General features: G+C 50.6%; 1 protein-coding gene across 25 annotated transcripts in view; it reads right to left on the reverse strand.

The window, feature by feature from the left end:
• The window catches only part of SCRIB (scribble planar cell polarity protein), a 99,541-nt gene that overhangs the window by 48,206 nt on the left and 38,128 nt on the right, over positions 1-13,207 (reverse strand). For 24 of the 25 annotated variants that reach the window (XM_050331135.1, XM_050331115.1, XM_050331128.1 and 21 more), the window contains 4 exons: positions 3,298-3,387; positions 2,691-2,768; positions 777-1,091; positions 1-81 (listed from right to left, as the gene is read on the reverse strand). In XM_050331135.1, coding sequence (XP_050187092.1) covers positions 1-81; positions 777-1,091; positions 2,691-2,768; positions 3,298-3,387 — 564 coding nt within the window. The remainder of the gene's footprint in view (positions 82-776; positions 1,092-2,690; positions 2,769-3,297; positions 3,388-13,207) is intronic. The other variant, XM_050331122.1, reaches the window with a different exon arrangement.

Below are 13,207 nucleotides of genomic sequence, written 5' to 3' on the forward strand. Positions count from 1 at the left end.
CGAGATGACCCGGTCTCCGACGTGCAGGATTCCGTCCCGGTGGGCTGCACCACCCTCTGCGATCCGGGAGATGAAGATCCCCTGGAGCAGTCAGGAGGGTCAGAACAGCCTGGGCTTCCCTTCACCTGGGCCTGGCTCTCCAGACTTGTTCCTGGGTGCCAGGCAGGTCCCAGTCCTCTCCCCTCCACAGACCCTTCCCCGCCCCTGGTGCTTCCTGTTTGTTCCCCACTCCACACAAACCCTCTGCTCCCAGAGCCACTGTCAGCAAAGCCTTCCCATGGCCCAGAGCCTGGAATATGTGCCAAGAGGGCAGCAGCAGGATTAGATGTCACTGTCAGAGATCAGGAGCCCCAGCCCCTCTCCTTCTATAAAAAAAGAGGGAGAAGGACTTTGGACAAGGGCCTGGAGTGACAGGACAAGAGGAAATGGCTTCACACAGACAGAAGGCAGGGTTAGATGGGATATTGGGAAGATATTCCTCCATATGAGGGCGGTGAAGTCCTGGTATAGGTTGGCCAGAGAAGCTGTGGCTGCCCCATCCCTGGAAGTGTCCAAGGCCAAGTTGGGGTAGTGGAAGGTGTCCCTGCCCATGGCAGGGAGGTGGAACAAGGTGAGCTTTTAGGTCCCTTCCCACCCAATCCATGCTGGGATTCCATGATTCCCTGACTTAAGAGCATATCCTGGCTCTCAGAGTCCAGCTGGCCCACTAGCCCAGGGCCAGTGCTGCACACCCAGAGGTGAGGAAGACCCAGGGATCCCAGGGGATCAGGACTGACCGTGTCCCCAGCCCGGTAGGGAGTGGAGCCCTTGCCGCCGGCGATGCTGAAGCCGAGGCCCTTCTCGTTGCGCATGAGGCAGGTGGAATATCTCTCGGTGGCAGGTGCTCCCTCGGGGCGCTCGGGGAAGCGCAACCCCCCGCGCCGCTCCCGGGGGCTGTAGTCGTCCTCGGGGCGGAGTGGAGTGACTGTGATGGCGTTCTCAGGCTCCACCATCCGCTCCCGCAGCACAGTCATGGAGACAGAGCTTCCCGACCCCCGCAGCGCTTCCACGGCCACGTGATGCTCGGCGCAGTGCAGGGACACGCCGTTCACCTGGGCACAGAGCAGGGACAGCCCTCACCTCACACAGAGCTCCAGCCTCAGCCGCTGCTGCTGACACGAAGCAGCTCAGCAGCTCAGAGTTGGGCTGGCAGCCTGTTCCCGCAGGTGTGCCCACGCCTCCAAGGAGTTTCCCTACGCTCCCTCAGCACCTGCTGCCTGTTCAAGGCCAGCCCAGTAAAGGCCCTTTCAGAGGAATGCTCCCTGCACAGGGAGCTCCAACTTCCCTACACCTGTATCAACTCTGCAGGCAACAAGCTCCCAGACAAACACACCCACCCAGAACCATCTCCACCAATAAAACTCAGCACCACTCGGGTTGACACAACTTCTTGTTCACCTTCCCCACAGCCTGCTCACACCCCAAAACACGCAGAGCTGTCAGTGTGACAGTCCCTTGATGTGGGAAAGGCCATGTGTGTCACATACAGGAGAACCACAGGATCAGGCCCAGTCAGCCTGGGGTTGTGATAGGCAGGCTCTGCCTGACCAACCTGATCTTCTATGACCAGGTGACCCATTCAATGGGTGAGGGAAAGGCTGTGGGTGGGTGTGTCTGCCTGGACTTTGGCAAAGCTTTTGACGCCATGTCCCATAACATTCTCCTGAGAAACTGGCTGCTCATGAGCCAGCGTGTGCCTAGGTGGGCAAGAAGACCAATGGCATCTGGCCTGTATCAGCCACAGCACGGCCACAGGTCCAGGACAGTTCTTGTCCTCCTGTGCTGGCACTGCCAAGGCATCTCCAATCCTGGAGTCAGTTTTGGGCCCCTCATGAAAAGAAGGACATTGAGGGGCTGGAGTGTATCCAGGAAAGAGAACAGAGCTGGGGAAGGGACTGGAGCACCAGGAGTAGTTGAGGGACCTGGGGGTCTCCGCCTGGAATAAAGGAGGCTTGGGAGGACCTTAGAGCCCCTTCCAGTACTTAATGGGGCTCTAAGAGAGGTGGAGGGGACCTTTGGACGCGGGTCTGGAGCGACAGATCATGAGGAATGGCTTCCCACTGACAGAGGGCAGGGTTAGGTGGGATATTAGGAAGGAATTCTTTCCCGTGAGGATGGTGAGGCCCTGGCACAAGTTATTCAGAAAAGCTGCCTGTGGCTGCCCCATCCCTGGAAGTGTTCAAGGTCAGGTTGGACAAAGCTTGGAGCAACCTGGTCTAGCGGAAGGTTTCCCTACCCGTGGCAGGGGGAGGAACTGGGTGGGTTTTAAAGTTCCTTCCCACCCAAACCATTCCATGATTCTACGAAGACAGACATATGGCTCCCTGGGTAAGAAGTTATTCTAGAGAGTCTACTTTTGCACCTTCCAGGTGTGCAGAGCTCAGCCCACTGGAGATGTGTTTCTTCCCACCTGCATCACACAACACTCCAGAGCTGGGGGAAAGTGAATGTAGGAGCTGTCCTGTCCTTATAAAGCAGTAAAAAATTTACAGTAACATTAATTAAACAACTATGAGCCAGAGGAATTCAGTTTTGCCCTTGCACAGCTCCTGATGCTTAATTTGGCCTAAAATTTGTGTTGATGCACATCTTCTCCCTCCACTCCAAGTCATCTAGAAGCATTTGCTTTGTCACAGGAGCCAGGCCCTTACCTCCAGAAGCTTGTCCCCAACACGGACCCCTGCACGAGCCGCAGGACCCTCTTCGGACACACGGGAAATAAAGATGCCCTGGAAACAAAATCACCTGTCAGAGGTCGAGCCCATTCTTCAACCCTCTGGAGTGCAGAGACCTTTCCACCCCCTCAGCTCTGGGGAGAGGGTCAGTCCCTGGCCAGTCCTGGGATGTGGGGACATGGCAGCCACATCACCCTGTTCAGGAGCTGGGAAGAGGAGACAGAAACTCACTGCAGGGCTACCCCCAGGATGACACAGGACAACAGGGAATGACATGTTAACCCTTTTCAAGCAGGACCAGAACGTGACACAGCTGATGCCGCTACATGTGGAACAAACCCTCGCTCTTTGCTCCGTGAGTCCTGTGCCCCAGGACACAGGTGGGAAGGAACGTGCTGCTCCCATGGCCGCTCCGGGTCAGACCAGCCAGTCCCACCAGCTTCCTGCTTTGGAGGGATCCAGGGCTGCTCCCACCTGGCCCCTAAAACCCACACAGCCAACACATATGGACACCCAACCTCCAGCTACAGAGAACCAGTCCCCAAAAGCAGGTGCCTCACCAATGACACAGCTCAGGTCTTACCTCATCGTCCCCCTTATAGGGGGTGGAGCCCTTGCCCCCCGCGATGCTGATGCCCAGCCCCCCCGTCTGCCGCACGATGGTCAGTGTCAGCTGGAAGCAGAAGGACAGTGGTTATGGGTCAGTGCAGAGCGGGGAGCGGACAAAACATCTCCAAGAGCAAGGGACGACTTTTAAAATAATAAATAATAACCCCAAGTGATCTGATTGTGCATTGGGTCAGCCATGGAACCCATGGGTGAGCCATGGCACTTCTCGGTGAGCCGTGGCACGTCTCGGAAGCACCACTGTCACAACAAATGAAACACACTTCCTGTGGCTGAGACCTGACCAAACAGTCAGTTTGCCCACAGTGGACACATCGGAAGGAGACTCCACCACAAAGCAAACTGGAAAGCCTTGGGCTGGGACTGGATTACAGAACCAGCTGGTTCACATCACAGCCCGGCTCTACCACAGGGTTCCCTTGAGGTGTAATTCCATCTACCACTGGGGGATTCCAGGTCGCCCTGGTGTAGCGTGCAGTGACAAGGAGGGCACTTCATCAAAGTACTCTGAATTGGATACTTGGCTTTGCTGTATTGATGGGAATCAACACATGACTCCAAAAAAACCCATCTGCTCTGTCCAGTGGGCTCCTTCCTCTGCTCTCCTCTGCCCCGGCTGCTCAGGATCACAGCTGAGCAATCCAGAAGTCTCTTCTCCTTCCTACCTCCCACCTCTACATACCCAGTTATGCGCATTGCCAATAGTTGGTCAAACTTGACCTGAAGCTGCTTCTATTCAGGACACCAGCACAAACCATTCACATTGCCACAGTCACGAGAAGGAAGACAGGGAGCATGTGGTAGGATATAGGAAGAGGAACAGGATAGATAGGACTCTCTCAAGGTCAAGGACCAAGGAGCTGATGAGGTAAGGGACAGAAACATGCACAGACTCCTTGGTGAGAACCAAATTTGCTGTCCTCCAGATGTCACCTCTCTGGAAACAAGGCCCAGGATGGAGAGCGGCTGCTGCAAAGGAGTTGAGTGTCAGTGTCAGCTCATGTGGCCACAGCATGGGCAGCAAAGGGAGCAGGAGACTTGCCTTCCTTAACCCCTCCCTTATGACCCCCCTTCACTTCTACAATGCTAGAAGCAACAGCCTGTGGAGCTTCACATTCTGCTATGTTTAAACCAAAACCCAAACCAAAAACCCACTACAGGAAGTACAAACCAATCTGAGGTGCCCTGCCAGTCGCTTTGGCACCCAGTCAACAGCATAGCAGAATGCTCTGGGATCTTCCCATGGAAATCCCTGGTTCCAGACCCACTGTCAGTCCATCAGAGACTGAGTAAATAAAAGTACTGGAAGACAAGGATTAACAAGGTGAGACATAAATGGGGTACAGACGAGACAGCACTGTGTGTCAGAGCCCAACTCAAACCAGCTCCAGACCAGACAAACACTTCTTATGTGACCAAGTCTTTTAGGAACTAATGACAAAATCCACATTTCTCCTTCCAGACTCACTGGATTCTAGAAATGCTCTGAAGACTCACATCTCTGTTGTTCAAGGAACATTCAGAAAACATCCTCAGGTACATGGTGGGATTTTGGGATTTTCCTGTGCAGGGCCAGGAGCTGGACTTGATGATCCTGGCGATAAGGAGATTCTGTGATTCTATATTTAACACAAAAACTTCTAAAGATGATGGACAACCAGGTCTCCAGGCAAGAATTACAGAATAGTCTAATAGCAGGATCCTGATATTTCCCAGGAAGACAACTGATGGGTTCTGCTTAGTGCCTGAATCCATGGGACAGGATGACGACTCCTGATGAGGATTGAGGACTGTACAGTGTCACTCGTCACAGAAAGTCACTTCCAGCTGCATGGAAAGCTGACTGTGTAAACTACCTGAAAGATAAACCACAAACTCCCTGATTTCACACATTCAGGAAACCAGACCGAAAACATGGGGAAACCTGCCAGAAAAGCCAACTGGCCTGAGGGGGAAGAACCTTCTGTCCATCGGTGTATCATCATCATGGCCAGGCTTTGCGAACAAAGATTTGAGAAGGGCTCTACCCACGCTCGCTATGAGCGTGCTGAACCAAGTCCTGAGAGATGCCTTTCAGTTCTGGGTTTACCTGACCAGCAGAGTGTATAACTGGCACCATGTTCTCTAAGGCTGCCTTCCTCATGGAGACAAACTTCACTGAGAGCAGCGATGTCGATGCTGAGTCATGACAGTTCGTGGGCAATTAGAGCAGAGTGATGCTCAGGACGTCCACTGTCGGCAGTATCAAGCATGGTTCTGATGTTCCAGCACGCGAGTGTTAATTTGAGTACACCTTTGAAGGCACGTGTATGCCTTTGACTCTTAATCTTTATTTGACCACAACAGAAGAAGCTCGTTGGCCGCAGTTAACCAATTGGGTGAAGGGTGGAGATGAGCTTTGGTTAGGCCACCTTTTCTAGGCCCCTCTCCGTGTGGAGCAAGCAGTGCTCTCCTTGAAAAAGGCTGCTTGGTCATTCAGGATGCTGCCAAGTGAGGCTGTCATCTCCGGGGTCAGACTCAGGCAACCAATGTCCTGAACTGCCTGTGTCCTAACCGCAGGGTTAGGACTGCGGCTTCCAGTGCACCTTTATCACCTGCCATTTTGTCCCTCGTCTGTTGCTGCAGGGCTTTACAAGTGTGGGTAGAACCCTCGAGCCTGCGCAGTGGATTTTTTAGGTGAGGCTCAGCTTGCGCAGAACTGGTCCCACCCTTTACCCCTGAGGTTCATCTGCCAGGGCCTGGCAAGCTTGGACGGTGACAGCGAGGTCCTCAGGACATAGGTTTAATTAGAGTATCCTTCTCTTGGATGGATGGCCTCACAGGGCTAAGCGAGCTCCATCTGCCTGGGTTTGAAATTAGAGCTGTCCTTCTCCCAGGATGACCACCGGAAGGCCAGTGAGCACATCCTGCCCATGGACACATTTTATCTGACCCTTCACATTACAGGCCAGTCTGCTTCCTGCACTGAACCCAGAAGTTATTCTCCAAAGCTCCTCTGTCCTAAGGCTGCTCCAGACCTGCCTGGACTGCCACAGTATTGGACTGACCCTGGAGCCACAACACAGAGCTACCCCGCAACAGGGACAGCGCAGCTCCCTCCCTGCCATCGCTCTTGCCATGGACTTTCCTGCGCATTTTCCTCTTTGTGTATTTTTCCCCCTGGAGCCCCTGGTGGTCTAGTGGTAAAGGCGCCGCGCTATCACCGCGGAGACCCGGGTTCGATTCCCGGTCAGGGCCACTCCCGGGCAGGTGGGGCTCGTTAGCCCTTAAAGGCAACCCACCTACGTCCTAAGGACCTCGCTGCCACTGTCCAAGCTCGCTTGGCCCCAGCAGATGAACCATAGGATTAAAGGGTGGGCTCAGTTCCGCGCACACTGTGTCTCACCTAAAAAATCCAATGCGCAGGCTGGAAGGTGTAAAGACCTTCCCCAGATCTTCGCTCGCGAAGACTGGCCATTATTTATTATTATTTTTTTTCCCCCAAAGCTAGGGATTCACCCACAGCCCATCTCAGATGTAATAACTGATCCATGCTGCTCCCCACCAAAACTTGCTGCTCTTCCCTCTGGAGAAAGGACAAACCTTCATGGAGTGGGCAGCGAACCCTGAATTCCTTGTTCCCCCAGACAGACAAGGTCCAGCCCTCCACGGAAAAATGCAGCTGCAAGAGGAGAGAAGTGGGCAAATTGCAAAAGCTGCCACATCAGCCTCGCGCTGCCATCCCTTCCCCTGAGCTCCCACTGGGAACCCATTCACCAGCAATGGCACCAAACACGACCCAGGAAGCAATTCCCCTGCCTGTGGCTCTGCCTGTGTCTCTCTGGGGACACATCAAGCAAGGACTGGGGCCACCTCAACCCAGTTTGCATATGGTTTTTAGTAAAGCTGTCTTTTTACATGGAATCATGTAACGGTTTGTGTGGGAAGGGACCAAAAACCAAACCACCTAGTCCCATCCTCTGCCATGGGCAGGGATGCCTTACACCAGAACAGGTTGCTCCAAGCCTCGCCCACCCTGCCCTCAAATGCTTCCAGAGCCGGGGCAGCCACAGCTTCTCTATTAACAGATTCACTTGATCCTGCAAGATTTCCCACCTTTCAGGGAATAACTGTATACACCGCTCTGGAGGCACCAGAAGTGTTGCACATCTGGACAGACTCACTGTCCAGTAGCAGCCAGGGACACCTGGGCGTTGCCCAACAGACTTGGGACAGTCCAAATTCACAGTTGTGCAACTGCCTGCTGGGGATTCCTGCAACTTGTCAGGGGCACAGCAGACACATCACATCCCCGGGACTCAAGAGACAAAGCTTGGAGCTGTTGTAATTCAGAGCTGCTGAAAGATCAAGTTCTTCCTCCACATGCACACATGGGTTCAAGGGCTGGAGAAGACAGCAAGTTTCTGCCAACGAGGGCATCGATTTGTAACTCATTGTACATGGGGATGCACGTAACTGGGGTCAGTGTTGGGCCCCTCATGGCAAGAAAGACACTGAGGGGCTGGAGTGAGGGCAGGGAGGGGAATGGAGCTGGGGAAGGGTCTGGAGCACCAGGAGCAGCTGAGGGAGCTGGGGGGGCTCAGCCTGGAGAAAAGGAGGCTCAGGGGGGACCTTCTGGCTCTGCAACATCCTGACAAGGAGGGGGAAGCCAAGTGGGAGTTGGGCTCTACTCCCAGGGAACAAGGGACAGCACAAGAGGAAACAGTCTCAAGTTGCACCTGGGGAGGTTTAGGTCTGATATGAGGAAAATTCCTTCCCAGAAAGGCCTGTCCCGTCCTGGCACAGGCTACCCAGGGCTAATGTTGGAGACCCCACTTGCTGGAAGTGTTCAAGAACATGGGGATGTGGCACTTGGCGACATGGTTTAGTGCTGGGTTGATGGTTGGACTTCATGGTCTTAACAGTCTTTTCCAACCTTAATGATTCCATGACTCTAAATGTCCAATCCCTGCATTTACAGACCCTGAAACTAAATGAGACTGTCACAGTGACACAGGAAACTGCAATAAACGCTTGGTGTTGGGACAGACATGTGATGATGGACACGTATCACATGAAGGTGAGGGTTCCCACTGAAACAGCAGCTGAAGAATCCACTTATAAATGATCAGTAATCTTTTCAAAATCCAAAAGGACTGAACAACTTGTGTCCAAGAGACCCAACAACTCCCTGAGATCTCCGAGATGCTTATAGAGCATTTCCAAAATTCTGGTCTCTTGCTACCCCAAGACAGTACTTACGTTGTGGTGAGGGACTGAGAGGCTACAGATGCCTGTAACCATCAGTTCCTCATCCAAGGACCATTCCAGAGGAGTAACTGAGGAACAAGTGTGCTCTTACCAGGCACAGAAATAGCTCTCATGAAAAACAGTTGAATTTTATGAAAATCAGGTCCCTCAAAGCCCAAACGATTTTATTCTGACAAGACTCCAGACTTGGCTGATGAAGTGAAGATTCACTAAGCAGACTTGTGTGAAACATGGAACCTGTGATCCAGGACCTGGCACTGACATTGCCTGATGCTGGTTCAGGTGTGTATTGCACAAGCCAGGAACCACGTAAGAGTCATCAGGGAAGAACTATTTGGGTTCTGCCGAGATGCATCAGGCCTGCTCTTATTTCAAATCAGACAGAATTGAAATAGTTCTATATGAGAGGAGGTGGGGCAGGCCCTTTTTATCTTTTAATTATCTTTCCATTAATAATTTTATAGAAGATGATGTTTGTAACCACAAAGGAATTAGGGATATTCAATGGAATTTAATAGGATATCTAATGCAAAAAATACTTTTTAACATAAAGCTCTAGTAAATTACATAATTTATTGCTACTAAATTCTGTGGAACTGCAATATATAAAAGGGATGGGAGAAATCAGACAACTTCATGGGTGGTAGTTCCATGGTGCCTCGTACATTGGCACAAACAGAAATCCTGATCCACAGATTGCCAGGAGCTGGACACCCACCAGTGAAAGGATCCTTGGGTCCTGCACAAGGAAAGCCCTTCCTCCTCCATTACTTTACACTGACAGCACATTCAGTCAATGTAATATAAGGTGTCACTTCATAACTGACACATTAGAGCCTCGAGGTTCAGGTTGGACATCAGAAGAACTTCTTCCTGGAAAGGGTGGCTAGGCAGCAGAAGGGGCTGCCCAGGGAGGTGGAGTCACTGTCCCTGGTGTTCAAGAAATGCCTGGATGTGGCACTCAGTGCTCTGGCCTACTGACAAAGTGGGGATTGGCCAGAGGTTGGATTTGATGGTCTTGGAGGTCTTCTCCACCCTAAATGATTCTAGGATTCTGATCACCTCGGGTGCACACAGCTGGGACATGGAGGAGCAGGAGCTGGAGGCACTGACTCACCAGGAAAGATGAGAAGAGCTAAATCTGTCTGGCTTCGGTCAGCGACAGCTTATGAGGACAAGGGGATGGGCCAAAAATATTGGTGAGCAAAGGGGAGGTGGGACATTGCTGTGTGACTGCTGAGAGATAAATTAACCTGGACAGTGGAGAAGGAGCGCAAAGGGAAGAGTTGCGCTGGCAGCGGAGCGGCCGCTGGACACAGGCTGGAAGTTTCCTGATTCTGATGTTATTCCTTTCTCTGTTTCAGTGGGTTTAGTTCCCAAGGGAACAGGTACTTGGAGGGCAGAGATGGTGAGCACTCAGCAGAGGAATCAAGCACTTCACTGTTTTCTCACTAAACACCTCCACAAGACCAGTAAAAACCAGAGCGCCCCAAAAAGAGACCTTTGACAGCAGTACCAGGAGCAGACAGGACTGGGGACCTGCCACAGCCCCACTGGTGACAGCAGCACTGGGAACAGACAGGACAGGGCACTTGCCACACTCAGGGCTCTGCTCTCCTTCTGCACATTCCTCCCCAGGTAAACTCCAGGACAGTGATTACATTTCCCAAAGGGAGGAGGAAGCAAGGATGCCTTTTAAAAATATGAACTATGGTGACATTCAAAGCACAAATCAAACCCGAGGCAAAGTTCCTACAGATAATCTCAATATGAATCTCTATGGCCATGGTTACGCAGCTATCAGGGAGAGGAGTCATGTGAATATACAAATATTCACATCGATACATATGTCTGTAGAAAGATATGATTTCACCTTGATATAAAAAGAAATGTTTGCAGTGAGAACAATCCTTCTCTGGGATAAATTCCCCAAGGATGTGCCGAGTCCCGTTCCTGGAGAGTTTCTGGATGAGGTGGTCTGGGGAGCTGATATCCTCACTAAGGCTCCTTCCCCACAAAACCTTGGGCCTTTCGAGGTCCCCTGCGCCTAGGCTGGTTTACGATTCAGGATTACTTATGTCATTAATGAACTCCAGAACTAGGGATTTAGGAAGCTGGTACTTCCTCCCATCACCATGGGCAAACAGCTTTGCCATGGGCATGGAGGAGGGGATCCTGCAAGAATCTGGGCTGGCCAAACTATGGAATGCAGCAGGACAGGGTCCCTTGGAAATGAAAACACTCAACTGCTTAAAGTGAAGCAAAATGAGCCCTGGCCAAAGCCACTGAGCCTCAAACTGTTTCAGAACCAGAAACAGGACAAAAACCCATACCTGGATTCAGCTGGAATGGGTAACACTGGGAAAATGTTCAACTTCCTTTCTTTAGCAGCAAAGAACTTTGATTCCTATTCTTATTTTGTGGTGAAATCCTTGGAGCAGTCATTCATTTTGCACCATTACACTACAAAATGCCACTGGAGACTCCTCTCAGCCCAGCCACTTCAGAGGGTTCTACATTTTGGCCATCATTTAATATATAATTACAAGACTGCAAAGACTGGGGACTCTGCTAAGGGCAAGCCACACAAGATGAGAGTGTTTGTCCAAGGAACAGTGGGATATACGCAAAACTCTTGCACTAAACCTGGCATCATTCACTTTAAAACCTACAAGAGACATCCTTAAGTACACCTTGTCTGGAGGTCAAACCTCCCCAAGGACCCTGAGGGGCACAGGAACAAAGGCTAAGAGTATAATAAAGGCACAAATAAAGGTGGATAAAGAGAACTCCCATCCAAGAACAGGAACTGCCACATTTGAAATAGAGAAACAGCTATGGAATTTAGTGAACTAAAGTCTGAATAAACTCTGTCATGTTGTCCATAGTCACCAAATCTGAGTTCAAGTAGATCGGGTGAAAGAAAAGGCAGCCAGAAAAGAAGGGAATGGAAATCCTTCTTACCAAAGAACACCAGAACTGGGTTTCTCTAAATCCAGCAAAAGGGAGGCTGGAAGGAGTCAGGCTGACGTTCGTAGAATTACACTGAGGACGAGCAGACAATGGGTCAGCCAGCAGGGAAGAGACTGGACAAGAAAAAATACAATGAAAACAATGAACTAACAAATGAAAGTTCCAGTTGAAAGTAAGCTTTCTAATTATTCCAGAAGCAAAAATCTGGAGAAGTTTTGGGTTTCTCCCCAGAGGAGAAATCTATGTGCGTGTGCACGTCTTGTAACAGGAGGAAGCAATCTGTATCTCATGAAAAGTTTGACTGACTTATGAAACAGTTTGTTTATGAAACAGTGGTGACAGGAGAGTTGACCTCAAGACTTCTTCCAAATCCTCTGTGTTACGTTCATTGCGAACTCAGCCTTGCTGTTCCCAAGTTGAGCACAGCCCTTTTTTGGCTCAATCGTATCTTCCAGAAATGCCAACCTATCCCAGTCAGGCCTCATTCTATCTAGTGTCTGGATCCAAGCTGGGGATTGTTTTCCATCACAAATTCTTGGAACTGTCTGGGAGTTACCCTTCTTCTCCACTGACACATTCAGAACGCACGGCTGCAAACAGAGACCATTTTAAGGCATATAAGTGCTTCAGTCCTGGCAATTTCTACAGTGGTTACTTTAATTGTCTGAATTTTGTACATAATCCTGGTCCCAGGCAGCAAAGCCCCATGTCTGTTATCCTGGGCATTTGCCTAGTTCAGAAGGGAAAATCAGATTCGCTGTGGAGTGTTTTGTTTAAACACGGAATTTTCTCTCTGCCAGTCACTCCTCTGCTGCTTTCTGCTCCTTCTCTCTGAGAACGCCAACGAGATTATTGTGTGACAGAGCAGAACCAGATGATTTTGGCCCACTCTTGGAGCAGGTAAAGGAAACTCTGCAGGTAGATCTGCATTTGTGTAAGAAATCATTCCACAGGTTTGCTTTTTGGTCCTTAGAGAAGCTGCAGATCAGACAGAATTCACAGCTCAGACAGTGACCAATGATGAACAAGCAGCAATCACACAAGTCATTAAGCTCTAACATTTTGTGGGGAACTTGGGTCCAAACTGTGCCTTATTGCGCCCAAACTTGAAATTGTACTTCCAAAGGAAGGGATCACAATCCAAACCAGAGGGTCACAGAGTAAGGAAGGTGTCAGAGCACTGGCCCAGAGAAGCTGTGGCTGCCCCATTCCTGGAAGTGTTCAAGGACAGGTTGAACAGGACTTGGAGCAACCTGGTCTAGTGGAAGGTGTCCCTGCCCATGGCAGGGAGTGGGACTGGGTGACCTTTAGAAGGTCCCTTCCAACCCAAACCATTCTGATTCCATAGAGAACACAAAGGGCCCTTTAGTACTTTAGTAGACAAAAACATTCCAATGGCAAGAAATTAAAAGCCAGACAAATTAAAACAGAAAATATGGCACATTTTTTCTTAGTCAATGGGAACTTTCGTCATTTTAAAAATTGAGAGAAATGTGAGTGCTGTGTCTTTCTCAAACGTCAAAAGGATCCTGCTCTATCATATTCCAGTCAAGCCAGGTGAGCAAACACAGGTGATGTGACCTCTTTTGCATTACACAAGAAGTCTACTAATCTTTTCCGAGTTTAAAATTTATGGGTCACAT

This window comes from Myiozetetes cayanensis, unplaced genomic scaffold, assembly GCF_022539395.1.
Source record: "Myiozetetes cayanensis isolate MyiCay16 unplaced genomic scaffold, myiCay2020 scf48, whole genome shotgun sequence".
In the NCBI taxonomy this organism is placed as follows: Eukaryota; Metazoa; Chordata; class Aves; order Passeriformes; family Tyrannidae; genus Myiozetetes; species Myiozetetes cayanensis.